The sequence below is a fragment of the Pleurodeles waltl genome, chromosome 7 (assembly GCF_031143425.1).
Source record: "Pleurodeles waltl isolate 20211129_DDA chromosome 7, aPleWal1.hap1.20221129, whole genome shotgun sequence".
NCBI classification, from domain to species: domain Eukaryota; kingdom Metazoa; phylum Chordata; class Amphibia; order Caudata; family Salamandridae; genus Pleurodeles; species Pleurodeles waltl.
In genome coordinates, this window is record NC_090446.1 from 249,780,892 (window position 1) to 249,808,508 (window position 27,617).

At 45.1% G+C, this 27,617-nt stretch overlaps 1 protein-coding gene across 1 annotated transcript in view; it reads right to left on the reverse strand.

Moving 5' to 3' along the window:
- The window catches only part of DOK5 (docking protein 5), a 606,295-nt gene that overhangs the window by 39,990 nt on the left and 538,688 nt on the right, over nt 1-27,617 (reverse strand). Inside the window, exon 7 of the mRNA XM_069201974.1 lies at nt 6,070-6,190. Coding sequence (XP_069058075.1) covers nt 6,070-6,190 — 121 coding nt within the window. The remainder of the gene's footprint in view (nt 1-6,069; nt 6,191-27,617) is intronic.

Sequence of the window (27,617 nt, forward strand, 5' to 3'; positions counted from 1 at the left end):
CTGTTCTGGGGGCCTCCTCAGCTCCACCCCTCAGTGACATCCCTGCTAAGGCCTTTCCCACCAAATCTTCAAAGAGAACCCCCTTCTGTGTAGACTCAGTGGTCTGGGCTCCCTCCTGTGTTCAGTGGTCTTGGGGAGGCCCATCCATGGTGCAGTGTGTCAGCTGGTTGATTGATGCACATCCTTCATCCCCACCCCTTTCCTCCTCAGGAGCTGAGACAAGTACTGTTAATCACTTTGTATGGGGAGGTCTTTGTTCCTGCCACTGGAGAGAAATGCAATTAACTTAGCACAGCAGAGAGACAAAAGGCCCAAGCTCTGATCCTGAACTGAGCCAGAGAAATATGGCATTGTTGGATGACCTATAGGCTGTACAAATATCTTTTCTAAACTTGAAGAAGTGATTTCCCTCCACATGTTACGCCCAATTTGATATTTCTCTAGTCTCAGTAGGCTCAAGAGATGCAAAGCTGCACTCCTTGCTGTGTCGCAGAGGCCTTATCTTAAAACATACACAGTCCATTTACTATGTGTTTACCATGGTTGAAGCACAGGTTGTGAGGCTCACCCACAGTAAAACGGTCACAAAGCAACCGGTGGTCAAAAAGTAAAAAATCTGAGCGCATTTGATGGACAGAACCCATTTCCTTTAAGCCTGGAAGAATAAATGTCATCTGTGGGATAAAGCACTTGTTGTGGCATCCCCAAGGGTTAGAAATGAAAACATGACTTCAGGCCTATATACGCAGCTTTTAAACCTGCAGCTGCACTTCCAAAATAACACATTTTGACAGAAAGGAACCTACTTTTAACTATTAGGCACTTTACCCACACGTAGGCTGTAGAGCCAGTAATATAGAGTGCCTAGTATTTCAAGATGGAGCAAGTAGGAAGTGAAGGTTGACTTATTCCTACGTTGACTAGCCCACTAAAGCCATTTCCACTGTACATACCTGTAGCAGTTTCTATCAGAAAAATACTAAAGTACAATTAAAATACAACTTTAGTACCTGTTTTAATACTGAAAATGTAATTGATTTGAAAATTCAATTCATTCAGTAGTGAAGTTTGATTTTAGAAAGTGCTACTTTCTCTGTGTGAAGCTGCCTGTCAGTGCTTTCTATTTGATGAACTGATAACACTTCTCCCACAGCAGAGACAATAACTTTGAGTATTTTGGAAGGAAGACCAGAATGTGAGGGATGTAACTCAGTTTCACTCAAGAAACAGAGTTCACCAAATTCATTAACTTGAAAATGCCTAGAAGGAAGCCTGCTTATTCATAGTTAAGTGAAAAGTGAAACCTGACAGTAGGGGTCCTTTGATCCTAGGGCCAACTGTAATCAGTTAGGCTATCTTGCAATAGGAAGAGGAGCTGGATACAAAACCAGTTTGAGGGAGTCAGGTTTAAAACCAGTTTAAGGGAGTCAGGTTCTGCCATCTTTATTTTCACTGGGAATGGTGCACTTTGGGACAGTTTGCAGTAAGGCAAACAGGAAGGTAGGCAAAAGAAAGAATGGTTGACCCAGCTAACCGTTTGCTCATAGGCTCAGGAGTGTCCATGAGTCACCTCACTCATTGGCTAGTGAATTGTACAAAAAGGCACATCACCCCCAGCTTCTCAGAACCCCCATCTGGACATGCAAAAGAACAGAAAAAGAACAATGTTGCTTGTTGTGACTTGTGTGTAGACCTAAACCGTTGGACATGCTTCTACATTTACTAAGGGCTAAGAAGTGGGCTTCAAGGGTCTTCTGGGTGACCTTTGAGCGCCCACATGGTCGTCAGCAGCTGCAGGAGCCACTTCTGGAGTAATGATTTGATCATTGGCAAGTCACCTTGGCTGGACTGTGCAGGAGGCCTTTGTGGAGTGGGTCTTAACTCTAAGTGCTGTCCATGAAGTACTGGAAGACTTAGAAGTGTCCAAGGGGAGTGGCCCCAAAAAACTGGGAAATGTGAGACTCACAAAAGTTTCAAACTACGAGGTCAGAGATCCGAGGATAACTATTCAAAGCTCAGCCCAAAGTGCATTTTCAGGTTGGTACGGCTCAAAGCTTTTACCGCCAGAATGAAGACTTTTATTTACTATGGGATTTATATCGGCTGACAGGATATCTTTCACCATTGTGATGGAGTAAACTGTCTGGGAAATCTAAATCAGGCCAAAAGTTAGGGACAAACTTTAAAGCTTTTCTGCCAAAATCAACTACTTCAACAGGGCCTCAACCAGTGGACATCTCCAGTCGGGTGGACCTCAGGAGCTGCAGCCTTTCATCTTGCCCCCCTGATGGATTTTGACTTCCAAAAAGTAGAATAAGGATCTGATGTAGAGTTTGGCAGAGGGGTTACTCCATCACAATGGTGACAGATATCCTCTGCCAAACCAAAATATAAATCCAACAGGGAATAACAGGATTTATATTTCGGCAGAAGGGATATCCGTCACCGTTATGATGGAGTAACCCCTCTGCCAAACTCTAATTCAGGCCCTATGTCTTATGGAAAAAACTTTGACCTAGGTGACTCTTTGTCATATCAGACCTTTGTACCATTGCAGTCAGCCTGATATCACACCTAGGTCCCAGACAGCTGCGGACAGAGACTGACTGATGCTTTATTTCTCCTTGCCACTAGTTGCATTTTAACTTTACAAATGTATATTTCTGGTTCTCCTGATTGGTTTTTAATCATTCTGTTCCATTTGTCTTTTAATTGGTTTTTGAGATTATGAAATTGGTTGTGGGAGTTTTATTGCAGCTCTGAATTTTAGGTTGGGTTTTGACTTTTTAATTATTTGAGTGCTGCTAAATGCTATACACATTTTTCCTTGAGTTAGTTCTTCCTGCTTTTTGCTCTAACCACCGGAGGTTCAGCCCAGGTGTATTTATTGGACTTGTGTGTCGGACCTGACAAGATTTACGACTTATTATTTGGGACAGAGTCATATCCCCTACTCACTTCCCTACAACAAAAACAAGCATTGACAAAACCAATGTATTGACAATCAAGACCAGACCTATTGACTTTGCTCTTGCTCATACAGTATTGGAGTATGTATTGCAAATGTGAGGTGTTTTTACACCGATTCCTTTTCAAAAGAGGAATTAGAATACTGAATTGAGAAAATGTATGTTAATATTGTACAATGGACTACACGGCTGCTGCTCAGTTGTTTCGAAGAAGGTGGTTTGTGTAGCCTGAAAGTATATGCAGTAGCAACAAAAGTCTGTTTAAAAAAGTTTTTCCAAACATTGTGACAAATGTTCTTGATCTTTGCCTTAAACACATCCAGAACATGTTATAGTGTTGAGTAGACATGCAACGTTTTTGAATTAATTATGCAGGGGTGCTCTAAATCCCTAATTTTTGAATAATTTATCACAAATTTACTTTTAGTATATGCTGATTCTGGGCAATGTGTTTGAAAATATATCTAACATTTCCTCATTTGTTCACAGGTTCTATTTCTGTCACATAGCTATATTGTAAATGTGCCCTAATTGAGTGCCCCCTTCAAAAAAATTGAAAAGAATCTATTCAAGGGTTGTTGGGACCAGGTCAGCATTAATCAAGCTAACACCAGCCCACACCAGGCTTGCATTTCCACACCTGATATCACTAGTTAACGCTGAACCTCATTTTAAGCTCACAATCTTAAAACAAACAAACAATGTTTTTATGTCTAATTACAAGTTTCCTGTGTTGAAATGCAACACCAATATTGCATATTCTGACTCTTTGTGAAAATTACGTGGAATTTGGCACTAAGGCGGTCGGCGGTCGCCGCCCGCCAAGCGGTTCCTGCCGAAAGACCGCAGCGGCCATTCCGGCTTTCCCGCTGGGCCGGCGGGCGACCGCCAGAAGACCGCCGGCCGGCCCAGCGGGAAAGCCCCTTCAACAATGAAGCCGGCTCCGAATGGAGCCGGCGGAGTTGCAGGGGTGCAACGGGTGCAGTGGCACCCGTCGCGATTTTCACTGTCTGCAAAGCAGACAGTGAAAATCTTTGTGGGGCCCTGTTAGGGGGCCCCTGCACTGCCATGCCAGTGGCATGGGCAATGCAGGGGCCCCCAGGGGCCCCACGGCACCCGTTCCCGCCATCCTGGTTCTGGCGGTGGACACGGCCAGAAACAGGCTGGTGGGAAGGGGGTCGGAATCCCCATGGCGGTGCTGCAAGCAGCGCCGCCATGGCGGATTCCCTGGGCCAGGGGAAAACTGGCGGGAAACCGCCGGTTCCCCTTTTCTGACCGTGGCTTTACCGCTGCGGTCAGAATAGCCCAGGAAGCACCGCCAGCCTGTTGGCGGTGCTTCCGCCGCCCTCCGCCATGGCGGTCATGGACTGCCAGGGTTAGGATGACCCCCTAAGTCCTGTACTTATACTTTTTTAGCGATGCATATGCGTCATTTTTTTACGCGAAAGCGGTGCAAACATACAAAATATAGGGCCACATGTACAAAGATCCGGTTTTGTAACTCACAAACTGCGTGTCTTAGCGACTGGCAATTTGCAAGTCGCAAAACCGGATGTACAACAGGGTACTTTACACTGAGATTCGTAATGGGGTCGCAAATAGCCTACCTCATGAATATTCATGAGGTAGGTCGCAATTTGTGACCCCATTGGGAATGGCAGCCCTCACAGCGATGGTGGGCTGCTGGAGACAGCAGACCACCATGTCTGTGACTGCTTTTAAATAAAGCATTTAATTTTTTTCCTTAAAGGAAAACGAGCTGCATTTCAAAGACAAAAATGAGAAGTTTTCTTTTCAATTTTTCAAAGCAGCCAGTGGTCCGTGGGACCACTGCCTGCTCTGAAAAAATATTTTCACTGCCATTCACAAAGGTGAACCCTTCCCATTTGGGGAACCCTTCCCGTTTGCGAATGGGTGAGCACCAACTGCGATTGTTTTCTGACCGAATTCATGGTCGCAAAACAATGCTACATCGCGCTGCGACTTGCAATTGGGAAGGGAATGTCCCTTCCTAATTGCGACTCGCAAACATATTTTGCAATTCGATAAATAGATTACCGAATCTCAAAGTAGGCTCTGTACATACCGAAATGTTTTTTTCCTGTCGAAGACTGTCCGATTCTGTGAATCGGGACGTTTGCGACAGGTAAAATGGTACGTACATGTGCCCCATAATTGTATTATGTACGTTTGCGCTGTATTTGCATCAAAAAAATTATGCAAATGCGGCACTAAAAAAGTATAAATATGGGCCCTAGTGAACCAAAATGTGTTTGTTTCCCAAAGTACGATAATTTTTGCCCTGTTAACTTCCAGCAGGCTTGACCGGCTGATTTTTTTAATGAAGGCTGTAAATTTGATCTCATCTGGTATTTCCCAGGTTTCAATTCACTTAACACCATTTATAATTAGGAGCACTTGCACTTATGCCCCAAGACTCTGCAGTGGGGCATTCATAAGCAATGAACGAATTTGGATGACTTGCCTATGTGTGGGGTTTTAGGCAGGCAATGTTTTCAATGCTTACTAGTTTCGACACTTCGTTGGGAACTTTTACAATTTGGTGGTGAAGCACACGCTGCCTAAAGTTCTATTTTTGTCACTGCTGTATTTGGACGTGCAAACTAATTAATTAGTTAATTGAATGAGATTCTTAGTCCAGGTTCCCCACTTCGGGCTGTTCAGTTGTCACTGCTACTGTTGTCAGTTCTTTCCTTCTCAACTCTTGGACGTCAATGTGCATTGTTATGAACGTCAGTCTTCCTGCTGAATATTATGGAGTAATTAGTATTAAAATGAAATGACAAAAATATGTCTGCTATATTTTTTTAACTAATGACTCCAATGTCTCAATGAGTGGCTTTGTCCCGTTTGTATCATTAATTGTCATAACAGAGACAGCTAACCGTCCGATTTTAATAATTTGTGTACACAGGTTCTGAATGATTTGATGTATTTTAGGAGAATATTAATTAGGTTCAATTTAGATTCATGTAATATGTGTGACTACCTGCCAATTTCCCTTTCAAGACAATTGGAACAGTTTTTCCAGTATGGATTTAGCCCACCGTGGTAAAATGTTATGTCCTTCCCCTCTTACCTTGCAGGCTGTATAGCTGACCAACGCTGTGCTGCCTAGTGATGTGTTGCCAGTAGGCACTTCGGGGAAGGGGTACCATTGTGTTAAGAGAGACTGCCCGTTCTGTTAGTTTCATCTGTAGCTGAAAGAAGCAGAAATAGCTTGCCATTAGAACACGTGATAGGCTTTCAAACTGTTATAAAGTGCTATACATTAGTGACTCAATTTGTGCCATATAGAAGGAAGCTAATCTCCTGGATTACTGAAAAGGAAAACAAAGTCCAATCACAAGGTGGTATTACAGCTGTGATACTGACATTTGGGGCCAGATGTAGCAAGATACGAATTTGCGAATCGGAAATTGTGAGTCGGTGCGACTCGTAATTTCCGATTTGCAAATTTTGCATGCAGAATGGTGTCTCAGACACCTTCTGAGAATCGCAAGGGGGTCGCAAAGACCCACCTCATTAATATTAATGAGGTAGGTTGCAATTTGCGACCCCCTTGCGATTCCATGCACTCACAGGGATGGTGGCCTGCTGGAGACACCAGACCTCCATGTCTGTGACTGCTTTTTCAATAAAGCAGTTTTTTTTTTTTTTTTTTTTGTATTGCAGCCCGTTTTCCTTAAAGGAAAATGAGTTGCAATACAAAATAAAAAATGAAACCATTTGGTTTCGTTTTTTCAGAGTAGGCAGTGGTCCATTGGACCCCTGCCTGCTCTGAAAACACATTTTGTGCGACATTCACAAAGGGGAAGGGGTCCCATGGGGACCCCTTCCCTTTTGCGAATGAGTTAGCACCCACTTCAAGTGGGTGCTAACTGCGAATTGCTTTGCGACCGCTTTCGCGATCACAAAGCAATTCTGCATCACGGTGCAAGTCACAAATAGGAAGGGAACACCCCTTCCTATTTGCGAGTCGCATTCCCATTTTGAGAGTCGGCACCGACTTGCAAAATGGGAGTGTGCATCGCAACGGCTGTTTTGCATGGCACAAACTGCGATTTTCTTGGAGATCGAGGCACGTGGCAGAGCTGTGGTTTTTTTTATGTATTTACAAGGAATCCTAGATCTTATTTTCCTTATTGTGTAAATGTTATAACAGCAAATATTGCATGCCTCTTACATGTATTGATTGTAAACATTGAATATTGTCAGGGTCTTCTTAAGGATTTTTGTGGCCATGTGCCAAGCATATCATGGGACTCTTTAAATTATATTGCTTATGTTCTACTAATTCAAGTCTGCATGATGCCAAACAATATTGTATTCCAGATATATTGAGAGCCCAACATCTTCAAAATGACACTGGGTGGACAGTGACAAAGGGCCGGATGTATCATCACGGCCCTTTGCGATTCGGAAATAGCGATTTTTAAGAAATCGATATTTCCGACTCGCAAAGTGCCATGGATCACATTTGTGAATCAGTAATAGCGATTTCTTAAAAATTGCAAATGCTATTACCGAATCGCAAATTGCGATACCGGCCCCATTCGCAGCTTTGGGCCTGTTCTGCAAATTTTTTGCATTTCCAAAATTGCAATTTCTGAACCAGAAATCGCAATTTTGGAAATGCAAAACCCCAGAGTGCTGGGGGGCCAAGGCCCCCTCTGCTGCACCCCAAACTTTTTTGGGGGGACATGTAAGGTGCACACATGCCAAAAGGGCATGTGTGCTTTACATGTACAAATTAAAAATGCATTTTTAAATTTTGCACGTGGTTACCACCAAGTTCAGCTTGATGGTAATTAGCGATTCCTAAATGCCAAAATCGCATTTAGGAATTGCTTCATACATGGGCTAAGAAATCACAAATAAGGAATCCTTATTTGCGATTTCTAATTTAGAGAGTCGCAATTTGCAGGAATCGCTATTTTAGCGATTCCTTAAAATTGCCTTCAGAATGTATTTCATACATTCTGAAATGGCATTTTGCATTCGCAAACGGGTATTCGCACCATTTGCGAATGGAAAATGCTTTCATACATCTGGCCCAGAGTCATTTTAGAGATAGACAGGCAAATGTAAAGTCTGCAGATAGAAACCTCAACAAACAAAAAGTGAAAGAATGATTAACTTATTTTCCAGCGGGCTATTGGGAAGGTGGGGCCCTGGTCAACTGTTTACTTTGCCCATACCTTAAGACTTCTCTGTCTACTGTTGGTATGGATCAATGCAAGCTTAAAACAGGAACAAATAGAAGCCTTTCGATTCTCCTGTGGAACTTGGAATTTGTATGTTATGTTAGGTAATGCAGATTTTTAAAGCAGACTGCCACTTGGGAGGGCATGCTGGCAGAGAGCAGATGTGCGTCTGAACACACCTAGCACCCACTGGTACAACTCGAAAAGTCAGATCTTCAGCTTTTTGAGGATCTCAAGAAGTGAGGAGAAGGCTTTTATGTGTAGAGGCAGGAGCAGAATCTAAAGCAAAATACTGTGGTTGTTCCAAGAAAACAAAATGCAAAGGAAGCCACAGTCACTTGAATTCATTCTCTTGCACAATAGTTGAAGTTTACATTTCTTATTTTGGGCTAATGTTTTCATGTCGTGATTGGTATATACCCTCATGTGTACACAGATAACTTTCAACCAGAAGACTTGGATTACTATGTGCTAAATGGAGGTACTTCTGCTTTGTCCTGATCACTGGTATAGGCATTGGAATTGGAATAAAGTTAAAAAGAGAGAAGGTCTGACTTTCTCACAGGAGAGGGGCTTAAAGACCTGAATGCTTGCCAGACTGTGAGCTGTTTCAAAAGTGCCAAGGTAACTGACAACCATAAAGCATTTAAAAGTGCACAATTTAAACTACCAAATCCATCCTGGTAGCAGATCACATATAGGTGTGTAGGTATTTCTTACTTTGATTGAGAACCATTAATTGAACCTAGATATTATCGACCTTGAATTAAGCCTCATCCTTGCCCTTTCAAACAAGACAACTTTGTCTATTACTATAAAATGAAGTACTATAAAATACATCAAGGCACAGCCACCCAGATTTTGACACTGGATGGTTCTCCCTGTCAGTTGTCCTGTTGATTCTGGCCCCAGATGTATTTATTGTTCGTTCACCACAAGGCTGCTTTATTCACCTGGGAAATTGTTGACTATATTATATTGTTTTTATTGGGGTGAACAGGTCTAAAAACCCCTAAACCTTATTGCTACCTTGCAAAATACATTATTTGTTCCCAACTGGTTGGTGCTGGAGACCTTGGTAACCACAGTGGGTCTAACCAACCATTGTCTTGATGATAAACCTATGACAGTCCTCGGAACCACTGGGCATTCTATTCCCATCAAACTTGTAAATCACAGTTCCATTGGAGATTTTGGACATTAAGACTCAAAATCATGCAAATCACTGAAGCTGTGGAATCTTCCATGCAACATTATCTGCTTCCTGTACCTCCTATGGAGTACGGGAGGCAAGGCTTCTCTCAGATATTCTGGGAAAATTAGAATGGAGATCAGTCACCCAAATATATTTAATATAAATAGAAATGGCTGCACACTTTGTGTAACTGAGGCAGGCATTACAATATCTCAGGTGTGCAGATAGACACTTACTTATTATTCATTGAGAACAAATGTATTAATTTGTATTGAACCTATCTTTGTTACACGGAGTGACCCCCCTTACCCTGGGGATCATCCAACCTACTTCTCAATCAATACATCTTGCCAGAGAATAGAGGTTTCTATTCTGTGGCTGCTCACACTGCTATTGCAAAAGTGACAACAACTGTTCCCATACTTAAGAGTCCTTCTACTGACCCATTATTCCTATGGAAAGTCCAAACTATTTCTCTACCTCTTGTACTCAAAAGGTTAGTTGTTTATTAAGATATTCTTCTGCTAGTCTCTGGGATTTCAAGCTCTTAAAATATTCAGGTGGAGATTCCATGAATAATGCATTTATTTGTTTGAAAGTGGTAGGATACACCCTCATCAATAAAACAAGTATTTGCAATGCAATGGGTCTTGCATTTGCTTGAGTTAGAGCTATTAGCATTTTAAACTCCTAACTGAACTTTTCTTGACACATAAACTGAAAATGAAACGTTTTAAAATTTCCCATAAGGAAGCTGATTTATGGATCAAATCTGTTTATTATTTTAGAATCACAAAAACATATAGATACACATATGAAATGCAAATACAGTACATCACAGTGCTATAGATGGTATATATCTCTGCATCAGAAGCTCCAAGTCCACTGACCGAAATCTTCTAGGCTAACTCTAAATTTGCTCGAAGGAGCTTCAAAACAAACCTCTCTTTGGTAATAGAATTAGCGTGCGGGGTGCATCTAAAAATCTTCCAGACTGCGAGTCTCGTGAATAAGGACCAAACAAACATACATGTAGAACGAAACATATTAACAATGCTCCCCCACCCCGACCATATCCTCTTCCAGTCTCTCCATCATTCCAACCTTCCTCCCACTGCCTCTCAGCCCTCTGACGTTTCTAAATCAAGCATTCTAGTCATGGTTCAAGTCAGCCTCAGGACTCTCAAGTAAGCTGGGAATATCAACTCTGTGAATTCTGAAGATAGAATCTGCAGAAATGGCTTCCATAGTTCACTCCATTCCCCTGTCCGCTGCTGCAAGGCCAATGTCAGTTTCTCCATGGCAAGAATAAACTAAAGTTTCTGGAACCACGCATTACGTGTCAGGACCCTATCCGTACCCCACATGGTTAAGATCAGTTGTAAGGCTGCGTTGAGTGCTAGAGCCATCTGTCTCCCTCTCAGCGACTTCAAGGGAAAGGTAAGGGGATTAGGCAGCCCCAGCAAGATGTATGAAGGAAATCTGGGGATCTTAGTGTGAAACACTGTGTCTATCTCATCTATAATGCCCTCCCAGTAGCAATGAAGTTTGGGACAGTGCCAAAGCAAATGCACAAGTGTACCCGTGCCTCCACACCTCCTCCAACAGAGGTCAGATTTAGCAGGATCCCACGTGTGTATATGCGCCGGGGTATAGTACCAGTAGGAGGCCACCTTGTATGACATCTCCATCCCGCTGCATTATAGGCTGTGTGATGTATTCTGTAGAAAATACTGTCCCACTCCTCGTCTGAGAACTCCCTCTCCAACTCCCTCTCCCATCGCAGCTGTCCTCTATTCTTAGGTGCGTGCTGGTCCCCCTGTAAGAGCTGATAAAGTTCTGAGATGACTCCCTTATCAGCTTTCTTTAACAGGAGTAATTTCTCGAATGGCGTAAGAGGTCTATCTAACAGCGCTCTGTTTGCCGGCTGCAGTGCCCAGTGCCGTATCTGATAATACATCAATCTATCAGTCTCCATCAAGCCATACGCTTCCCTCATCTGTTCAAAAGACAAGACCCCCTGTTCGTCAAAGAGACACCCCACACTTTGACAGCCCCCCTCGTGCCAGCGTCTCAGGGCCTCCAGCCGAAGCCCGGGCTCAAAGTCTGGATTTGCACCTATGGGAGTCATCGGGGATGGGAAGGACATCAAGCCGCATCGAGTAGCCACAGCATCCCATGTGCGCAGTATGGCCCCCATAATTGGGGAGGAATAAAGTCCGGTTGCCCTATGTCGGCGTCGGAGCCATGGCTCCTTCCATATATGCGAGCCCTCTACAGCCTGGTCCATGAAGCACCAGTGTTTCTCAGTGAGCGGGCGATTCCACTCCAGAAGAAAACGCAGCTGTCCTGCCTGAAAGTATTGCTGTAGGTGAGGGATCGCTAAACCTCCCCCACTCTTAGTACGGTACAGCATCCGTCGTGATAACCGCGGCGGTCGCCCCTCCCATATAAACTTCAGAATTGCTGATTGAAGAGTAGCTATCATTCTCGGGGGAGGGCTTAGCAGAAGCACCTGAAATACATAGAGAATGTGCGGCAAGATAGTCATCTTCACCGCCGCTACCCTACCCAGCCAAGACAGTTTATGCCTCCCCATGATTCAAGATCTCGCTGAACTTCATGAACCAGTGTTGCATAGTTCCGGCTCGCTGTCTTAGCGGCCGAGGTCGCTAGCTCAACTCCTAAATAGGGAAGACTCAAGGACAACCAGAGAAAGGGGTAGCTAGCTCTCAAGTCTGCTTCATGATCCGGTCTCACCGACAAACTGAGAACCTGAGACTTCTGCATATTATCTCGGAATCCCGAAACCCGACCAAACTCAACTATTATCTCCATGAGTGCTGGCAGTGAGGTCGCAGGCTCCGCCAGGGTAAGGATCACATCATCCGCATAGAGGGTGGTGAGATGGTGGTCTCCGCCAAACCTCACTCCGGAAACCAAGGGACTATCCCACAATCTCTGCGCAAGGGGCTCCATATATAGCGCAAATAAGAAGGGAGAAAGCGGGCATCCCTGTCTGGTCCCGTGTCCGACCGGGAAAGGCAGGGAGAGCGCCTCATTAACTCAAACCGCTGCACTGGGTGACCGATAAACGCAGCTGATCCAGGGCTTGAAAACGGGTCCAAGCCTGAATCGCTCCAACACTTTAAAGAGATAGGGCCAATGAACCCTATCAAACGCTTTTTCAGCGTCTATAGAGAGAAAGAGAGCCTCCCTACAGGAGCGATCCGTTTTATCCAACAGGTGCAGGAGCCGTTTCGTATTGTCACCGCATTGTCGGTTTGGTATAAAACCCGATTGATCCGGGTCGATGAGCCCCGGCATATAAAAATTAAGGCGGGAAGCAAGAATGCCAGTAAACAACTTGGCATCTATATTCAGGAGCGAGATCGGTCTATATGAGGCACACTCCTCTGGGTCTTTACCTGGTTTATGTATGACTACAATAGTAGCATCCAGCATGCTAGGTGTCAGGGCTCCTGTCATCCGAAAGGAGTTAAAAAGACGCACCAACAGCGGAGCAAGTTCTGCGCAAAAAGTCTTATAGAATAGGGCCGTAAACCCATCAGGGCCAGGAGACTTCCCAGCTTTTAGTCAGGAAATTGCCGAAATAACCTCTTCCAGCCTTATCGGCTGGTCCAACAGCAACGCCTCCTTCTCACCAAGAGGCGTGATTGCTATGCCCTCTAAGAATGAATCCAAAGCCTCGGGATCTCCCTAATCAGCCACGTATAGGCCCCAGTAGAACTCCGCAAAAGCCTCTGCAATCTGGTCACTCGTTCCCGCCGCTATTCCAGAAGAAGAGTGGATCAGTTTTATCGCTGACGCTGCACGCTGTGCTCGTAACCGGTGTGCCAATAACTTCCCGCACCTATTTCTCCCAACATAGAATTTGTGCTTGAGTCTCGCTATCGCATACTCCGCCCTATCCCAGTCTAGCCTCATCAGCTGTTGCCTCACTCTCTCCAACTCCTGCCAGATTCGAGGAGCACCAGTAGTCTTGTGGGTGCGCTCGAGTATAGCCACCCTCTGCTCCAGCTCCTCCCTTATCTCTCTCCTTGCCTTGTTATACCTCGCGGACAGCGCCATCACCTCGCCCCGCACCACTGCCTTCATAGCCTCCCATACTATCTCCGTTGAAGTGCTACCATCATCATTAAAACTAAGGTACTCCGCGATCACGCGTCGAAGTGACTCTACCGTTGTCTCACTCTGGAGCAGGGAATCTCTAAGGTGCCAACTCGGAGTACCTACTGGTCTCACCCCCACCGTGATCTCCACGGTAATTGGGGCATGATCAGCCAGAGCTCTGGGTTCAATCGTGGCCTCCTGGACACGGGAGACAAATTCCCACGAGACCAGGACAAAATCAAGCCGAGCAAAAGTCTTGGTTGCTGCCGAGTAAAAGGAGTAATCTCGAGGCGTAGGGTTCAACCTTCTCCAGATATCCACCAACCCACAATCAGCCAGCCACTGACGCCCCACCTCCGATAAGGCCCCGGTTTGTCCAAAGCATTGGCCAGAGTGGTCGAGCTCATTGTCCATCACCAAGTTAAAATCTCCCCCCACTAAAATGGCACTATCTGGTGAACTAAGAGTTGGGGAGATCACCTGTCTCACGAATATCTCTTGTTGGGCATTCGGAGCGTAAAGAGAGGTGATAGTAAAAGAGAAGGCCCCAAGTTTTATTCTAATGGCCAGGAATCTGCCTTGTACTTCATAGATCCTCCCTACTATCTCCCCAGAGAAGGTCCTGGAAAGAAATATTGCTATGCCTGCATGCTTTGTAGTTGCTGAGAACCAAATCTGCCTGGGAAACCACCTTGAGTGCATGCAATATGTGCCCTTGTGCAACAGGTGTGTCTCCTGCAGTAAGCATATGTGACACCCAGATTTCTCCAGACCGGACAGAATCGCTAAACGCTTAGTCGGATTATTCAGCCCACAAACATTTAAGCTAAGACACCTAACTGTCATACAGCACAGGAAAGCAGTTGTTCAGGTGGGAAGAAGCTCTACGGAGGGGCCAAGATCCAGAACCGGACCCCTGCCGCTCCAGCTCATATGGTCAAACCTCCGAAACCATGCATGACCAAGCTCGGAGGGAAGCATACAAACAAATAACCAAAATGCACAACAGGTGCCTATACCAACAAAGTCCTCTCTCCCACTTCCTAAGAGGTAAAAGTCTCAGCTGGGCTGTAGAACCACACATGTTCCTCCACCGAGTCTGCCGGCTCCGCCGCCTTCACTCAGCCACAGGACCGTGGCCAACGGCCCGGATCCAACCAGACGGTCCCCCTCGCTCTTCGTTTAGGCACTTGTCCCGGCTGCCACGGTGCTCAGTGCCGACTGACGCTCCGAGATCTGCTCCAACGCGGTAGGGCGTTGTTGTTTCTTTTCTCCTTTCTTTCCTCCGCCAGCGTGGACGGTCGCCGTCGGTTGAACCCAACCTCGGACCCGAAGCAGGGGCGTCATCCTCCAGGCCCAGGATCCGGTTAGCCTCCGATATTGACTTCACCTGGCGAAGCTGATCCTCCCAGCGAAAAACAAGGTGGAACGGATGGCCCTACGAGTACAGGTGCTCTGTGATGGGTTTAAACTCATGCCGTCTTTGCAAAGTCCGAACCGAAAGGTCCTGGTATAGTTGAAGCTGATGTCCTCTAAAAAGGACCTGTGGGAGATTGCGCGCCTTTTGCAGTATACTTTCTTTCAGCCCAAAATTATGGACACATGCTAGGATATCTGGCGGGCGATCCCCATCTCCTCAAGGTCGGCCCACCCCGTGGACTCTATCGAGGGTGATCTCTCGGGTCTCTCCAAGTTCTAAGACCGAGCGAAACAGCGCCACCACGAAGGCTCCAATGCCCTCCTTCTCAGCCCCGCACGGCAGTCCTCTGATGCGGATGTTGTGTCTGCGCGACCGGTTCTCCAGGTCCTCCACCATCATCTGTAGGAGATCCTGCTGCTCTCGCAGGCGCAGAACCTCCTGCTGCAGGTCCGCCACCTCCTCGCAGCAGGTAATTTCACCATCCTCGACCTGCATCAGCCGCTCACCAAGGGATGAAAGCTCGACTCTCAGCTCCTTCACCTCATGGGATATGTCTTTGCCGAGTGCATGGATGTCCCTCCTAAGTGATTCGAACAAGGAGGTAAGAAAGCCCTTAGTGACTGGAGCATCTCGTCCTCTGTCGCCTCCCTCACTATCTCCGGGGTCCTCATGTTCGGCGTCTCCTCCAGAGCCCCTCCTGGCACCTGGCTCCCACTGGTCAGCATATCTCGAACCGTCCGGTCCCGCCTGGGCTTAGAGGTCACCATCCCTTCCGCCCACTCACTACAAGTAAGCAGATCTCCGACTGTCCACTTCCCAGAGTCTCCACAGGCCACTTCTTCTAGGCCTCAATCCCTCCAGGACATCAATCCACCAGCTAGAGATAATCATGGGGCCTCCTCATGGCCCCGCTCACCTCCGCTCTGAGTATGGCCCTCACGCGCTGTCCACTCCACTGGGCTGCAGCCCTGGACTTCTTCACGCTCACAGTGCTCAGCTCCAGGTCCAAATGGCAGGTGGACCCACCGATCTGCTCCCTCTCTCTTCTTTGGGGTCCCCGGACGGGGCCCAAAATGGCCGGCATGGTCGTCACCCGGGCCCGACTCCAGGCCCCCACCGGGCCTCCAACTCCGGTCTCACCTCGCCGTGGGGGCGCAGCTCCCTCCAGGGGCGTCGCCGCACCCCCTCACCCAGCCAACAGCCTATTGGGCCCGGGCTTGCGGCACAGAAGAGCCCGCGGCCCCCTGCGCTCCACAGCCTCTGGCGCCGGCTCAGCACTCCCGGGTCCGCACTCCTCGGGCACGGTGACCTCGGACTCCACGAGGTCGCAGAGAGCCCCCAGTGTCCCCAGGGTCCCAGGCTTCATGTCGGGGCACCTCCGGCCGGCAGGTCCCGCATCCAGGCAGCAAATTTCGGGGCTAGGCGGCGGAGCTCAGACCAACGCGTCCGCTCACGCCGCCATCTTGGCCACACCCCCAAGGAAGCTGATTTAATGTGCCATGCCATTAGCGTTAAGGTGACTAATCAGAACAAAAAGACTGGTCCAGTTTCGCCTTTTCATGGTAAGAAAAAAAAATGGAGTATAATCGTGCTGTGTAAAATTTTGAATTTACGAAGGAGCGCTAGAATTAAACTGGTAGTCACGAAAAGCGCTTGAATACTGCCCAGAGAGATCACACTGCCTCAGAAATAAAAATGAAAAGTAGTCCAGAAATCATACGGAAAACATGGACACTCATTTGTTTTCAGTACTTGGCCAGTGCTCTCGAGGAAAGCTAAATATCGGCAAAAGCATGATGTATGCATGCCTTTCACTAATGTACTCAAGCAAATTTTAAAAGGCAAGCCCACAAACCAATGAAAGTGATGGGCGTGACATGGGTGTGGTTAAAAGCCCACAGAGAGATTACAACAAGGGTCAGAGTGCTTGCGCGCTTGACCTTAAAAATGGGTTGATGCACCCACATAAAAGGGAGAGAGCAATGGCTTATTAAAGCGATTAACAATCACTTTAAATTGCCATGCCGTGAGTGTGAAGGAGACTAATCAGAACGAGAAGACCGATCTGGTTTTGCCTTTGCATTGTAAGAAAAAAAAAGAGTGAGATTGTGCTGTGTAAAATCTTGAATTTGCGAAGGAGCACTAGGATAAAAAATAGAATAAACTGGAAGTCATGAAAAGCACTTGATTACTGCCCAGCGAGATCGCACTGCCTAAGAAATAAAAAGAAAAGTAGTCTAAAAACCATATGGAAAACATAGAGCCTTGTATGTCTTCAGTAGTTGGCCGGTACTCTCAAGGAGGGTTAAATACCGGAAACGGCATGACGTATGCATGCCTATCACTAATGAAATCAAGCGAATTTTAAAAGGCAAGCCGACAAACCAATGAAAGTGATGGGTGTGACATGGGCTTGGTTAAAAGCCAACAAAGAGATAAAAGCAAGGGTCAGAGCATATGAACGTTTGACCCTAAAAATGAGTTTATGCACCCACATAAAATAAAGAGAGCAGTGGCTTATTAAAGTGATAAAAAATCACTTTGGTAGTTGGCTTAGCACAAAACATCTTGGCAGACATGAAGAATAAAATGTAGAAATTAATTAACAATTTCCAGAGTAGATAACACTAGTTTACCATCTTTCCCACAAACAGCATGATTTTCTATCTTTTTTGATATGAAGGAAATTAGCTAATAATTTCCCTGAATTAAAACAGAATTTTGTTTTCTCATTTTATATTTGCATTTCAGCACTTTTGCTAAGAAATGAAGGGGGTGATTATGACCTTGGCGGACGGCGGAGGCCGTCCGCCAAGGTACCGCCGCCAAATGACCGCACCGCGGTCAAAAGACCGCGGCGGCCATTCAGACATTTCCTCTGGGCCGGCGGGTGCTCTCCAAAAGAGCGCCCGCCGGCCCAGAGGAAATGCCCCTGCAACGAGGACGCCGGCTCAGAATTGAGCCGGCGTAGTTGCAGGGGTGCGACGGGTGCAGTTTGCACCCGTCGCGTATTTCAGTGTCTGCATTGCAGACACTGAAATACACAGTGGGGCCCCCAGAGGCCCCGCGGCACCCCCTACCGCCATGCTGTTCCTGGCGGGAGACCCGCCAGGAACAGGATGGCGGTAGGGGGTGTCAGAATCCCCATGGCGGCGGAGCGCGCTCCGCCGCCATGGAGGATTCCCCCGAGCAGCGGGAAGTCGGCGGGAGACCGCCGACTTTCTGCTTCTGACCGCGGCTGAACCGCCGCGGTCAGAATGCTTGTGGGAGCACCGCCAGCCTGTTGGCGGTGCTCCCGTGGTCGGTGGCCCTCGCGCCCACCGGCCGCCAGGGTCAGAATGACCCCCGAAGTGCCTTCATAACCAGTTTTTTGTATATTAAGCTTATAGATATTATTATTAACGTAGATATACAAACATAAAAAATTGGCAATGTCTCTCTCAAAATCATATTTTCTATTTTAATTCCAGTCCAACAAACATTGAGAAAGTGTATATTTGAGGAGGGTGGGAGTAACAAATTTACTAACTGTCGTCCAGAACAGCTAACACAGGGGACCCTGCATGCATGAGGGGTGTTGGATTTACTCTTCCTAGTCTAGTCCAACAAATATTAGGGAAGGTGTATGTATTGGTGGGATCAGACTTCCTGTTCTAAAGGAAGTCTGACAAATATGGGCAAAGTGCACACATTTACTATTATAACTATAGTATATCAAACGTTGGCGAAAATGCAAAATTAAAACTAATGACATACTAATATTAGAAAAAAGATTATAATAATTTAAAACCACTGTAATGACCACCTTGAAAAACAAAAAAAATTAAGGGCCATATTTATACTTTTTGACGCAAAACTGCGCTAACGCAGTTTTGCGCCCAAAAAATTAGCGCCGGCTAACGCCATTCTGAAGCGCCATGCGGGCGCCGTATTTATTGAATGGCGTTAGCCGACCGGCGCTGCCAGGTGTGCGTGAAAAAAAACGACGTACACCAGGCAGCGCCGGCGTAGGGAAAAATGGCGTTTGGGCGTCCCAAAATGGGGCAAGTCAGGCTGAGGCAAAAAAATCGTCTTAACCCGATTTGCGCCATTTTTTTTGGGCGCCCAGACGCCATTAACATGACTCCTGTCTTAGCAAAGACAGGAGTCATGCCCCCTTGCCCAATGGCCATGCCCAGGGGACTTCTGTCCCCTGGGCATGGTCATTGGGCATAGTGGCATGTAGGGGGGCACAAATCAGGCCCCCCTATGCCACAAAAAAAGACATTGTAAAAAAATACTTACCACAACTTACCTTTTCATCCCTGGGATGGGTCCCTCCATCCTTGGGTGTCCTCCTGGGGTGGGCAAGGGTGGCAGGGGGTGTCCCTGGGGGCAGGGGAGGGCACCACTGGGATCATTCTGAGCCCACAGGTTCCTTAACGCCTGCCCTGACCCAGGCGTTAAAAAGAGGCGCAAATGTGGGGTTTTTTGCCCCGCCCACTCCCGGGCGTGATTTTTGCCCGGGAGTATAAATACCACGCACATGCCTGGGAGTCATTTTTTAAGATGGGAACGCCTACCTTGCATCTCATTAACGCAAGGAAGATGTTCACGCAAAAAAATGACGCTAACTCCATGAACTTTGGCGCTAGACGCGTCTAACGCCAAAGTATAAATATGGAGTTAGTTTTGCGGCGAATTTGCGTCGAAAAAAACGACGCAAATTTGGCGCAAACGGAGTATAAATATGCCCCCCAATCTTATTCACAGGTTGGTCAAATATTTTGGCCAATCTAAGCCACTATACACCAGGGAAAGGTTTGGTCTTTTTGTACTGGCATTTGGCTGACTGTGTATGTACTGTGATTTGAGTGGTGATGGGTAGTGTTTTATCAAGTTAACTGTTTTATTTCTTATTATCATTTGCATTTGTGATTGTAGTGTATTGTTTCTCCTTTTTATAGTAGTGCAAAGCTTTTGATAGCCTTTTCTCCTGCTTGTGGTATCGGCACTGGTAGATCTGCAGGTTGTGTAATTGCTTATGTTTCGCAAGAAAATCTTTTTTTACTGTTTTCTCTGAATGAGTATAATTTCTCCTTGCAAATGTGTTTTTTGTGCTTTTGTTTTTTTGTGTGTGAAATTCCCCTTTGATTTGAACATGATGTGTATTGTTTTATCTTGTGTGTAATTTTGTTTTATTTTTCCTTTCTAATGAGATGCTTGCTGTGTCTGTGCATAAAAGGTGCTGGTGAGTCTAGCTGTCTCTGGAAAGTGAGTGGTATCATTTTTTAGTATATAGGTCTTTGTCATAAAGCCAAACTTTGCTTAATGGTTATTGTATACTTATTTGTCAAGTTACTTTTATTAGTAAGGATTATGCTATCTGTAGGATTACCACTCAGTCAGTAGTTGGTATGCGTTTTTAATCTTCCTTTGCCCATTATTATGAGACTGACTCTATATCTGAGGCTGAGGAGTCAGTGCAAGATTATCGCAGTGAATTATCTGTTTGAGAGGAATCATCTAATGATCTAGCCACTCTCAGTGTGGAGGGTGTGCCTGTTTAAGAGGAGGACACTCATGTGCTGATAATGTAGCGAGAGGCATCTGAATTGTAGTCTGGGGCTGAAAGGCTTCCCATTGGAAGTGGTGATCTTTGGGTTGCCCAAACATGGTGCAACCAGCATTGCCTGTCTTTACTGGTGCCACAGGAGGTTATGTTATGTTATGTTAAGGTTGCTTGCATAGTGTACGTCTACCCAAAGGCCTCTCAGCCGCAGTCCCGAACCTGTGAGACAAAGTCTGAGGAACAAGCTATAAAACAGCCAGGTTTTGAGTGCTTTCCAGAAATTAAGTTCATGGCTGGTTAAACGGAGACCAAGTGGAAGAGAATTCCACAATTTGGCTCCAAAGTAGGCCATAGTACTACCACCCCTTCCTGATTTTTTTACTCTAGGAATTACAGCCAACGCAGCTGTTGACCTTGAGATGTCTGATGGGTTTGTAAAAGGAGGCAAGAGTCCTTAAAAGAGTAGGACCTCTATGGTATATGGACCTATGGCTACAACACAATGTTTTAAACTTTCTGTGCTGTTCCATTGGGACCCAAAGAAGAGAAGAAATAACCGATTTGGCAGATTCATGCCTAGGTATCTTAAAAAGTAAATGGGCCGAGGCATTCTGAATCACCTGCAGCTTCCTTTTCACGTATTTAGGGGAACCAAGATATAATCCATTGCCATAATCCAATCAAGAGATGAAAAGAGCCTGGATAATAAGTCTTTTTGCTATAAACTGAAGAATTTTAAAAACCTTCCTTAAAAACCTAACCAAACAAAAGCAAGTCAAAGATATGTTCTTGACCTGATGTTCCATGGTAAGCCAAGGATCAAACCCAACTCCTAAACTTTTAATGTATTCCTTGGGAGGGGCCACCTCCCCCAAGGATTCCAGAAAAGAGGGATTTAGACCCGAACGGGGCAGTGTCCCAGTATCATCACCTCAGTCTTATCTCTATTTAGTTTAAGCATTCTTTCAGCCATCCATTCCTACACTGCCTACAGGCAGAGAGAAAGTGACAGTTCATCATCTCGTAGAAAACGAGACCACTAGCTGGGTGCCATCTGCTTACAACACTAACAAAAGTCCATATGGCTCCACTATCTTAGCCAAGGGGGACATGTAGATATTAAATAGAGTAGGGCTAAGAGACAAGCCCTATGGCATACCACAGCTATTCTTAACAGCGCTGGAGAGGAATGACCAGTCAAGCACCTGAAATGATTGCCCCCCCAAAACTCAGTGCAATTCCTGTGACTCCAGTCTCTCTCATCCTTAGAAGTAGTGTATTCTGATCAACTGTGTCAAAGGCAGCATTAAGATCAAGATGTAGAGTGAATACTGAAAACCTTTTGGCTATTAATGTCTTTCAGTTGTTTATGGGCGATGTATTTTTGGATGAGATTGTTGACCAGACTAATTTATATGCTGAACAGTATTTGAGGGACAACATTACCAGACTTAAGCCCCAACCTAGAGCTATCTTGTGGACTCCCACAAATCTGGATGAGTTGAAGAAGTTCCTGGGTGTAACTGTTTTAATGGGCTTCATAAGGAAGCCAATGCTGACTTCATATTGGTTCACTAGTCCCTTGATGGCAACAGCTATAGTTCCTGCAACCATGATTTGTGATAGGTATTTGCTTCTTCTTCGAATGCTGCATTTTGTTGATAATGCTCCCGAGTCACCACAGGATCACTCTGACAGTGACTGTCTTTTTAAGATTTTCCCTGTCCTTGATCATTTTGTGTATCAGTTTTCAGAGATCTATGTTTCAGGGAAAGAAATAGCTGTGAAGAAATTGGTCCTGCTCAAGGGCAGTTTAGTTTTTAGGCAGTACATTCTTAGCAGAAGGACATGTTATAAAATTAAGATGTATATGCTGTCTGAGAGTAGGACTGGATATGTCCATAATTTAAGGGAGTACACTGGTAGGGATTCCAGTATTTACCCTCTCGGTTGTCCGTCCAGTCTCAGAGTTAGTGAGAACATTTTGTGGGAGATTGGTAGAGAACTTTCTAACAGAGGTCACCATTTATAAATAGATAACTTCTACACTGGTGTGCAATTGTTCACGGAATTGGTCAAAGTAGACATACTTGCTTGTGGCACAACCTGCTCTACCCGTAAAGGTTACCCAAAAGAGCTTGTTTGTAAAAAAAACTTGAGAGGGCATAGTGCAACCTTGTGTAATCATGAACTTCTAGCTGAGAAATTTGCAGACAGTAGAGATGTCTACATGTTGATTACCATCCATGATGAAAGTACTTCCCTATGACTTTTTGGGGTCAGGTTGCTGAAATGCGCAAACCTGTGAGCATTTTAGACTACAATAAGCATATGGATGGTATAGACAGAGTAGATCACAGGCTGGAACCTCACACTGCTGTTCGTAAGGCATACATTTGTTAGAAGACGTTGGCTATCCATTTAGCAACCTTTGATGCTTTGGTTGTATTAAAATATTGTTCTCAAGAGTAAAAAATAACATTTGTTCAGTTTCAGCAGTCTGTGATAGGAAGCCTTTCTGTAATGGAACAGGCAAGAGTTGAAGTGGTAGATGATGCGTCTGGATTGAAAGATCGCTACTTCCTATATTCCTCCAACGCCCAAAAAAGACTTTCCCAGTAGAGACGTACAGCCTGTATGCAAAGAGATTCATGGAAGGAGAGTCGTATGTACTGCTCCAACTGTCCATCCAAACCTGGGCTGTGTGCCCACATGTTTTAAACTGTACCATGCTCAGTGGAGTTTTTGGGAGCAACCATGAGCTTAAAAAGAAAATGACTGGTTTGTATCTTTTATATTTTTTGTTCAGATTTCATGTTTGACATTAGTGTGATGAATTTAGTTAGAGCTGTTGTGTTTGTAGTTCTAGTTTTGTATTTACTTCCAATTGACTTGCGTTTTATTTTTTTTAAATGTGATGGTGGTGTGGGGGACTGGTGCTTGGCTGGCGATGTGTGTGGATTAGAGCTTGGCTGGCGGTGTGCATGGATAGGTGCTTGACTGGTGGTGTGCAAGGACTGGGCTTGGCTTGCGGAATGCATGGTCTGGCACTTGGCTGGCAGTTGCATTGACTGGTGGTTGGCTGGTGGTGTGCATGGACTGACGCTAGGCTGACAGTGTGTGTGAGCTGGCATTTGGCTGGTGGTGTGTGAGTACTGAGTTGCTGCTGGTCACTGCGCACAATTCTAGCCAAATGCCAGTCCACACACTCCATCAGCCACCAGTCGGTGTGATTGCTGTGTCAGGTATGGGGGCTTACGAAGGTTATGGGCCCTTCAGTGCTACTGTTTGTTGATGTGAGTGCTGTAATGTGCTGGGACTGTGGCTGGTGTTGTGAATGGTCTTGTGTGTGTCACAAATGAAAGGTTTGTAATTGATCTGTAAAGCGGTTGGTGCCTTGTCGCAGCTTTGAGGCTCACAAACTTCGAGTCATTGGTTCTGTTTTTCGACGTTTCAATTATTAACAGTCATCTACATTTTGTGAAATCTGTTGATAAAAAAATGTATGTACTGAATCTCCACTCAGCCTCATGCCAAATCCAACCATGATGCATGTGTACTGATAAAGAGAGTGAGAAAAGAGAGCTTGCTTACCTTCCCAAATTACTATCAACAACCAAACGAAATTAGCACACTACCATGTCTCTTACACCTGTGAAGTCCCAAACAGTGAAATTATGAAAATCACTGTTCTTAACCTTTGTCCAAGATTACTATGATTAAAAACACCCCATGTTAGTGGGTAATCACAAGCTAATTTTATTGCTCTTCTCCTCTCTGTTGGGAACTCAACTAATGAAAAAATCTGCTCTGCTGTAATCAGGCATCAAAGCACACCCCTGACACATGGGCCCATAGTTAAAAGAAAATGATGGAGCAGGATGCTGCGCCAAAATTGGCAGCACCGCACTGCGTCATTTTCACAATGCAGGGATGCGCAGTATTTAATTGAATATGACACACCCCTGTGTTGTCCCCTGCCCTGGCGCTAAATTGAGCTGCATAGCGCCAATGCAGTCATCCTTGCACCATCTTGCAAGGATGTCTGCGTTGAGGGGTTTGATTGTTAATGTATGGGAAGGTGTCCTTTCCTGCACGGAAACAATCACTAATAGCAATTGGGCACTTATGTGTGTGCTGCAAAATGCAGCACACACAGAAGTGCCAAAGCGTCATTTTGAAATGATTGCAGGAAGGGACACCTTCCTGCACATAAACTATCATGTCTGGCATTTTGCTATTTCTATGCATGTAAGAAAAAAATGAGTAGAAATAAAAGTATTCCTCCTTGTTGTGCCTGCTAACGCCACGCCTGGGGTGGTGTTAGATTTTGGCACTAACTCAGGTTTACAAAATCTTGTAAATCTGAGACAGTGTCAAAATCTATTGGGTGTTGCTGTGGCATGCCCACAGCAACACCCATTGCATGCCCCTTCCAAGCAAAGGGCTGCGTGTGAAGGGGCAATATTTACAATTGGCATTAGGCCATAAAAAGTGGCTTAACGCCACCTTGTAAATACGGCACAGGGCATAGCACCACTGGTACATCACTAAACGTGACACTCTGTGGTATCGGGGTCTCTTAAATATGCCCCTCTGTGTCTCAGGTGGGCCCCCAATGATGAAGCATGCCACCAAGTAGGTGAGTGTGAAGGGTTCTTTTCAACAAAACCTATAGGCATTTGTTTCACAAATTGAGTGTTCAGGACATCACAGAAGTAAAAGAATTGGTGGTGTGATTGCTTATTATCCACGGAAAATCTACTAACGCTAGATATGTTCGAAAACTAGACACCCAGGAAAGTACAGTGTGGTGTGTTTCTCATGCATACCAACAAGTTTTCTTTCCCACAATGCCCTGCAAACCTCAAAAGTCACAAATTGTCCTTGCATGTCAGTGCCTAATCTTCTTCCGGAAACAGAAATAAACCACACATTTCCTACCACCCAGCGTTGATACCACACTTGTGTGGGTGCCCAAAGCAGATCCAGCCTAAAAACATATTTAAAAACTGCCTTTTTTGGTCTGCTTTGGTTTCCTCTCAATCTCTACACATTGTTGGCCCTTCCCTTTTGCATGCACTTGGCGCATCCACACAAGCAAGGTATCATTTTATTGAGCGATCGAGGAGAATGCTGAGTGGTAGGAGATTTGTGACTCCCCTCAGATTCGAGAACTTTCCACCACAGAAATGTAAGGGTAATGTGCCTTTTTAGACAAATATTAAGGTTTTCAAGAAATTCTGGGTGACAGAACCTGGTGGGATGTCTATTTTAAAAAAATGTACAGGTTTGCTAAGTGTCCCTAGGTGGCGGCGAGCTAAGGCCCAAAATCCACAGCTAGGCATATCCAAAAAACGGGTCAGTTTTCAGTGTAAAAATGTGATGTGTCCACATTGCATTTTGGTTTGTTTCTATCACAGGCACTAAGCCTACCCACATAAGTGAGGTACCATTTTTATTGGGAGACTTGGGGGAACACAGAATAGTAGAACAAGTGTTATTACCAATTGTCTCTCTCTGCATTTGTGTCTTTCAAATGTAAGACAGTGTATAAGAGGGAAGCCATTTTGAGAAATGCTCTCTAATTCACATGTTAGTACGGGGACCCAAAAATTCTGAGATGTGCAAATAACCACTGCCTCTGAACTCCACATCTTATACCCATTTCGGAAATACATAGGCTTCCTTGACGCCTATTTTTCACTTTTTATATTTTGCCAAATGAATTGTTGCATGTAATGAAAAACCTCTACAAGTTGCAGCTCAGTTATTGGCTCTGGGTACCTCAGGTTCTTCATGAACCTACAAACCCTAAATAAACCCTCAACCAGAAGGGTCTAGTGGACATAACAGTATATGGCTTTTGAAAATTTGCCATAGTTAGAAAAAGTTACAGATGTAAATGTAGACATAAATGGCTGTTTTTTCAGCTCAATTTCAATATTTTATGTAATCTGTTGCTTTCTATAGGAAACCCTTGAAAGATATACTCTCTCAAATGTATAGCTTTCTGGGATGCACAATTGTTTTCACACACATTTCTACCACTAATTGTAAGGAGGCTGAAAGCACAAAAAATAGAATAGGAAAAATGGACTTTGTCCCAGTAAAATGCCAAAACTGTGTTGAAAAATGTGTTTTTCCCATTAAAGCCTACCTGTTCCTGAAAGCTGGGAAGATGGTGATTTTAGTACTGTAAGCCCTTTGTTGATGCAAGAAAAAAACCAGATACTTTCTTCTGAAGCACTTTTCCCCCCATTTTCCCCCCAAAAATAACATTTTGCTGTACTTTGGCTAACACTGGGTACTTTTAGAACTCCAGGATGTTGTGAAAAAAGGACGTGATTTCGGCGTGGACACCTTATGTGGACAAAACGTTATGGAGGACTAAATGTAAAGTACCCCAAATAGCCAAAAAAGGCTTAGTGGGAGATGAGGCCTAGCCGTGCAAACAAATCAGCAGTAATGAGACAAAATGAAAAAATAACACAAAATTATGAATAATAGAAAATAAAAATCAATCCTTGAAACACCATATAACCCAAACAAAAATAATTTATAAATAAATAATGATAGTTATAACATTTATTATGATTTTGTACCATTTCATATTACTTGATACAATTAAAATAGTGTGGATTGCGTGCAACAAAGCACGTCAGCGGGTGGAGCACAGTGGTGCGGTGCAGCGCGGTGGAGGCAGCGGGCAGCAGATCGGCACCTCAGTGCTTCAGCATCACAGGAGCATTATGGAGACCATTATCAGAGCTGTCACAAGGTCTGTTACAAAACCACAACTGATGCAGGAGCAGAGCCGAAGGGGAGGTTTGTGCACGGCATTACATTCATTCATTATAGTGGCTGTGTACTTTTTAACCTCTGTGCTTCCTCATTGGCCGTTGGGTGCGGCTACAGGCCTTACCTGGCCCACCACCAAGCTTACCAGCAGGCTCATCAAATTAATCCAACTCAGTTCATCTTGTCACACCCAATTGTTTAAATACCCCTGACTGAGCTGTGCCGTGCTGAACTGTCATGAATAATTTATATGCGCCTGCGGCCTGAATTACCTGATCTAAGCTGTCTGAAATCATCCTGCCCTGCTTTGCAGCCAAAC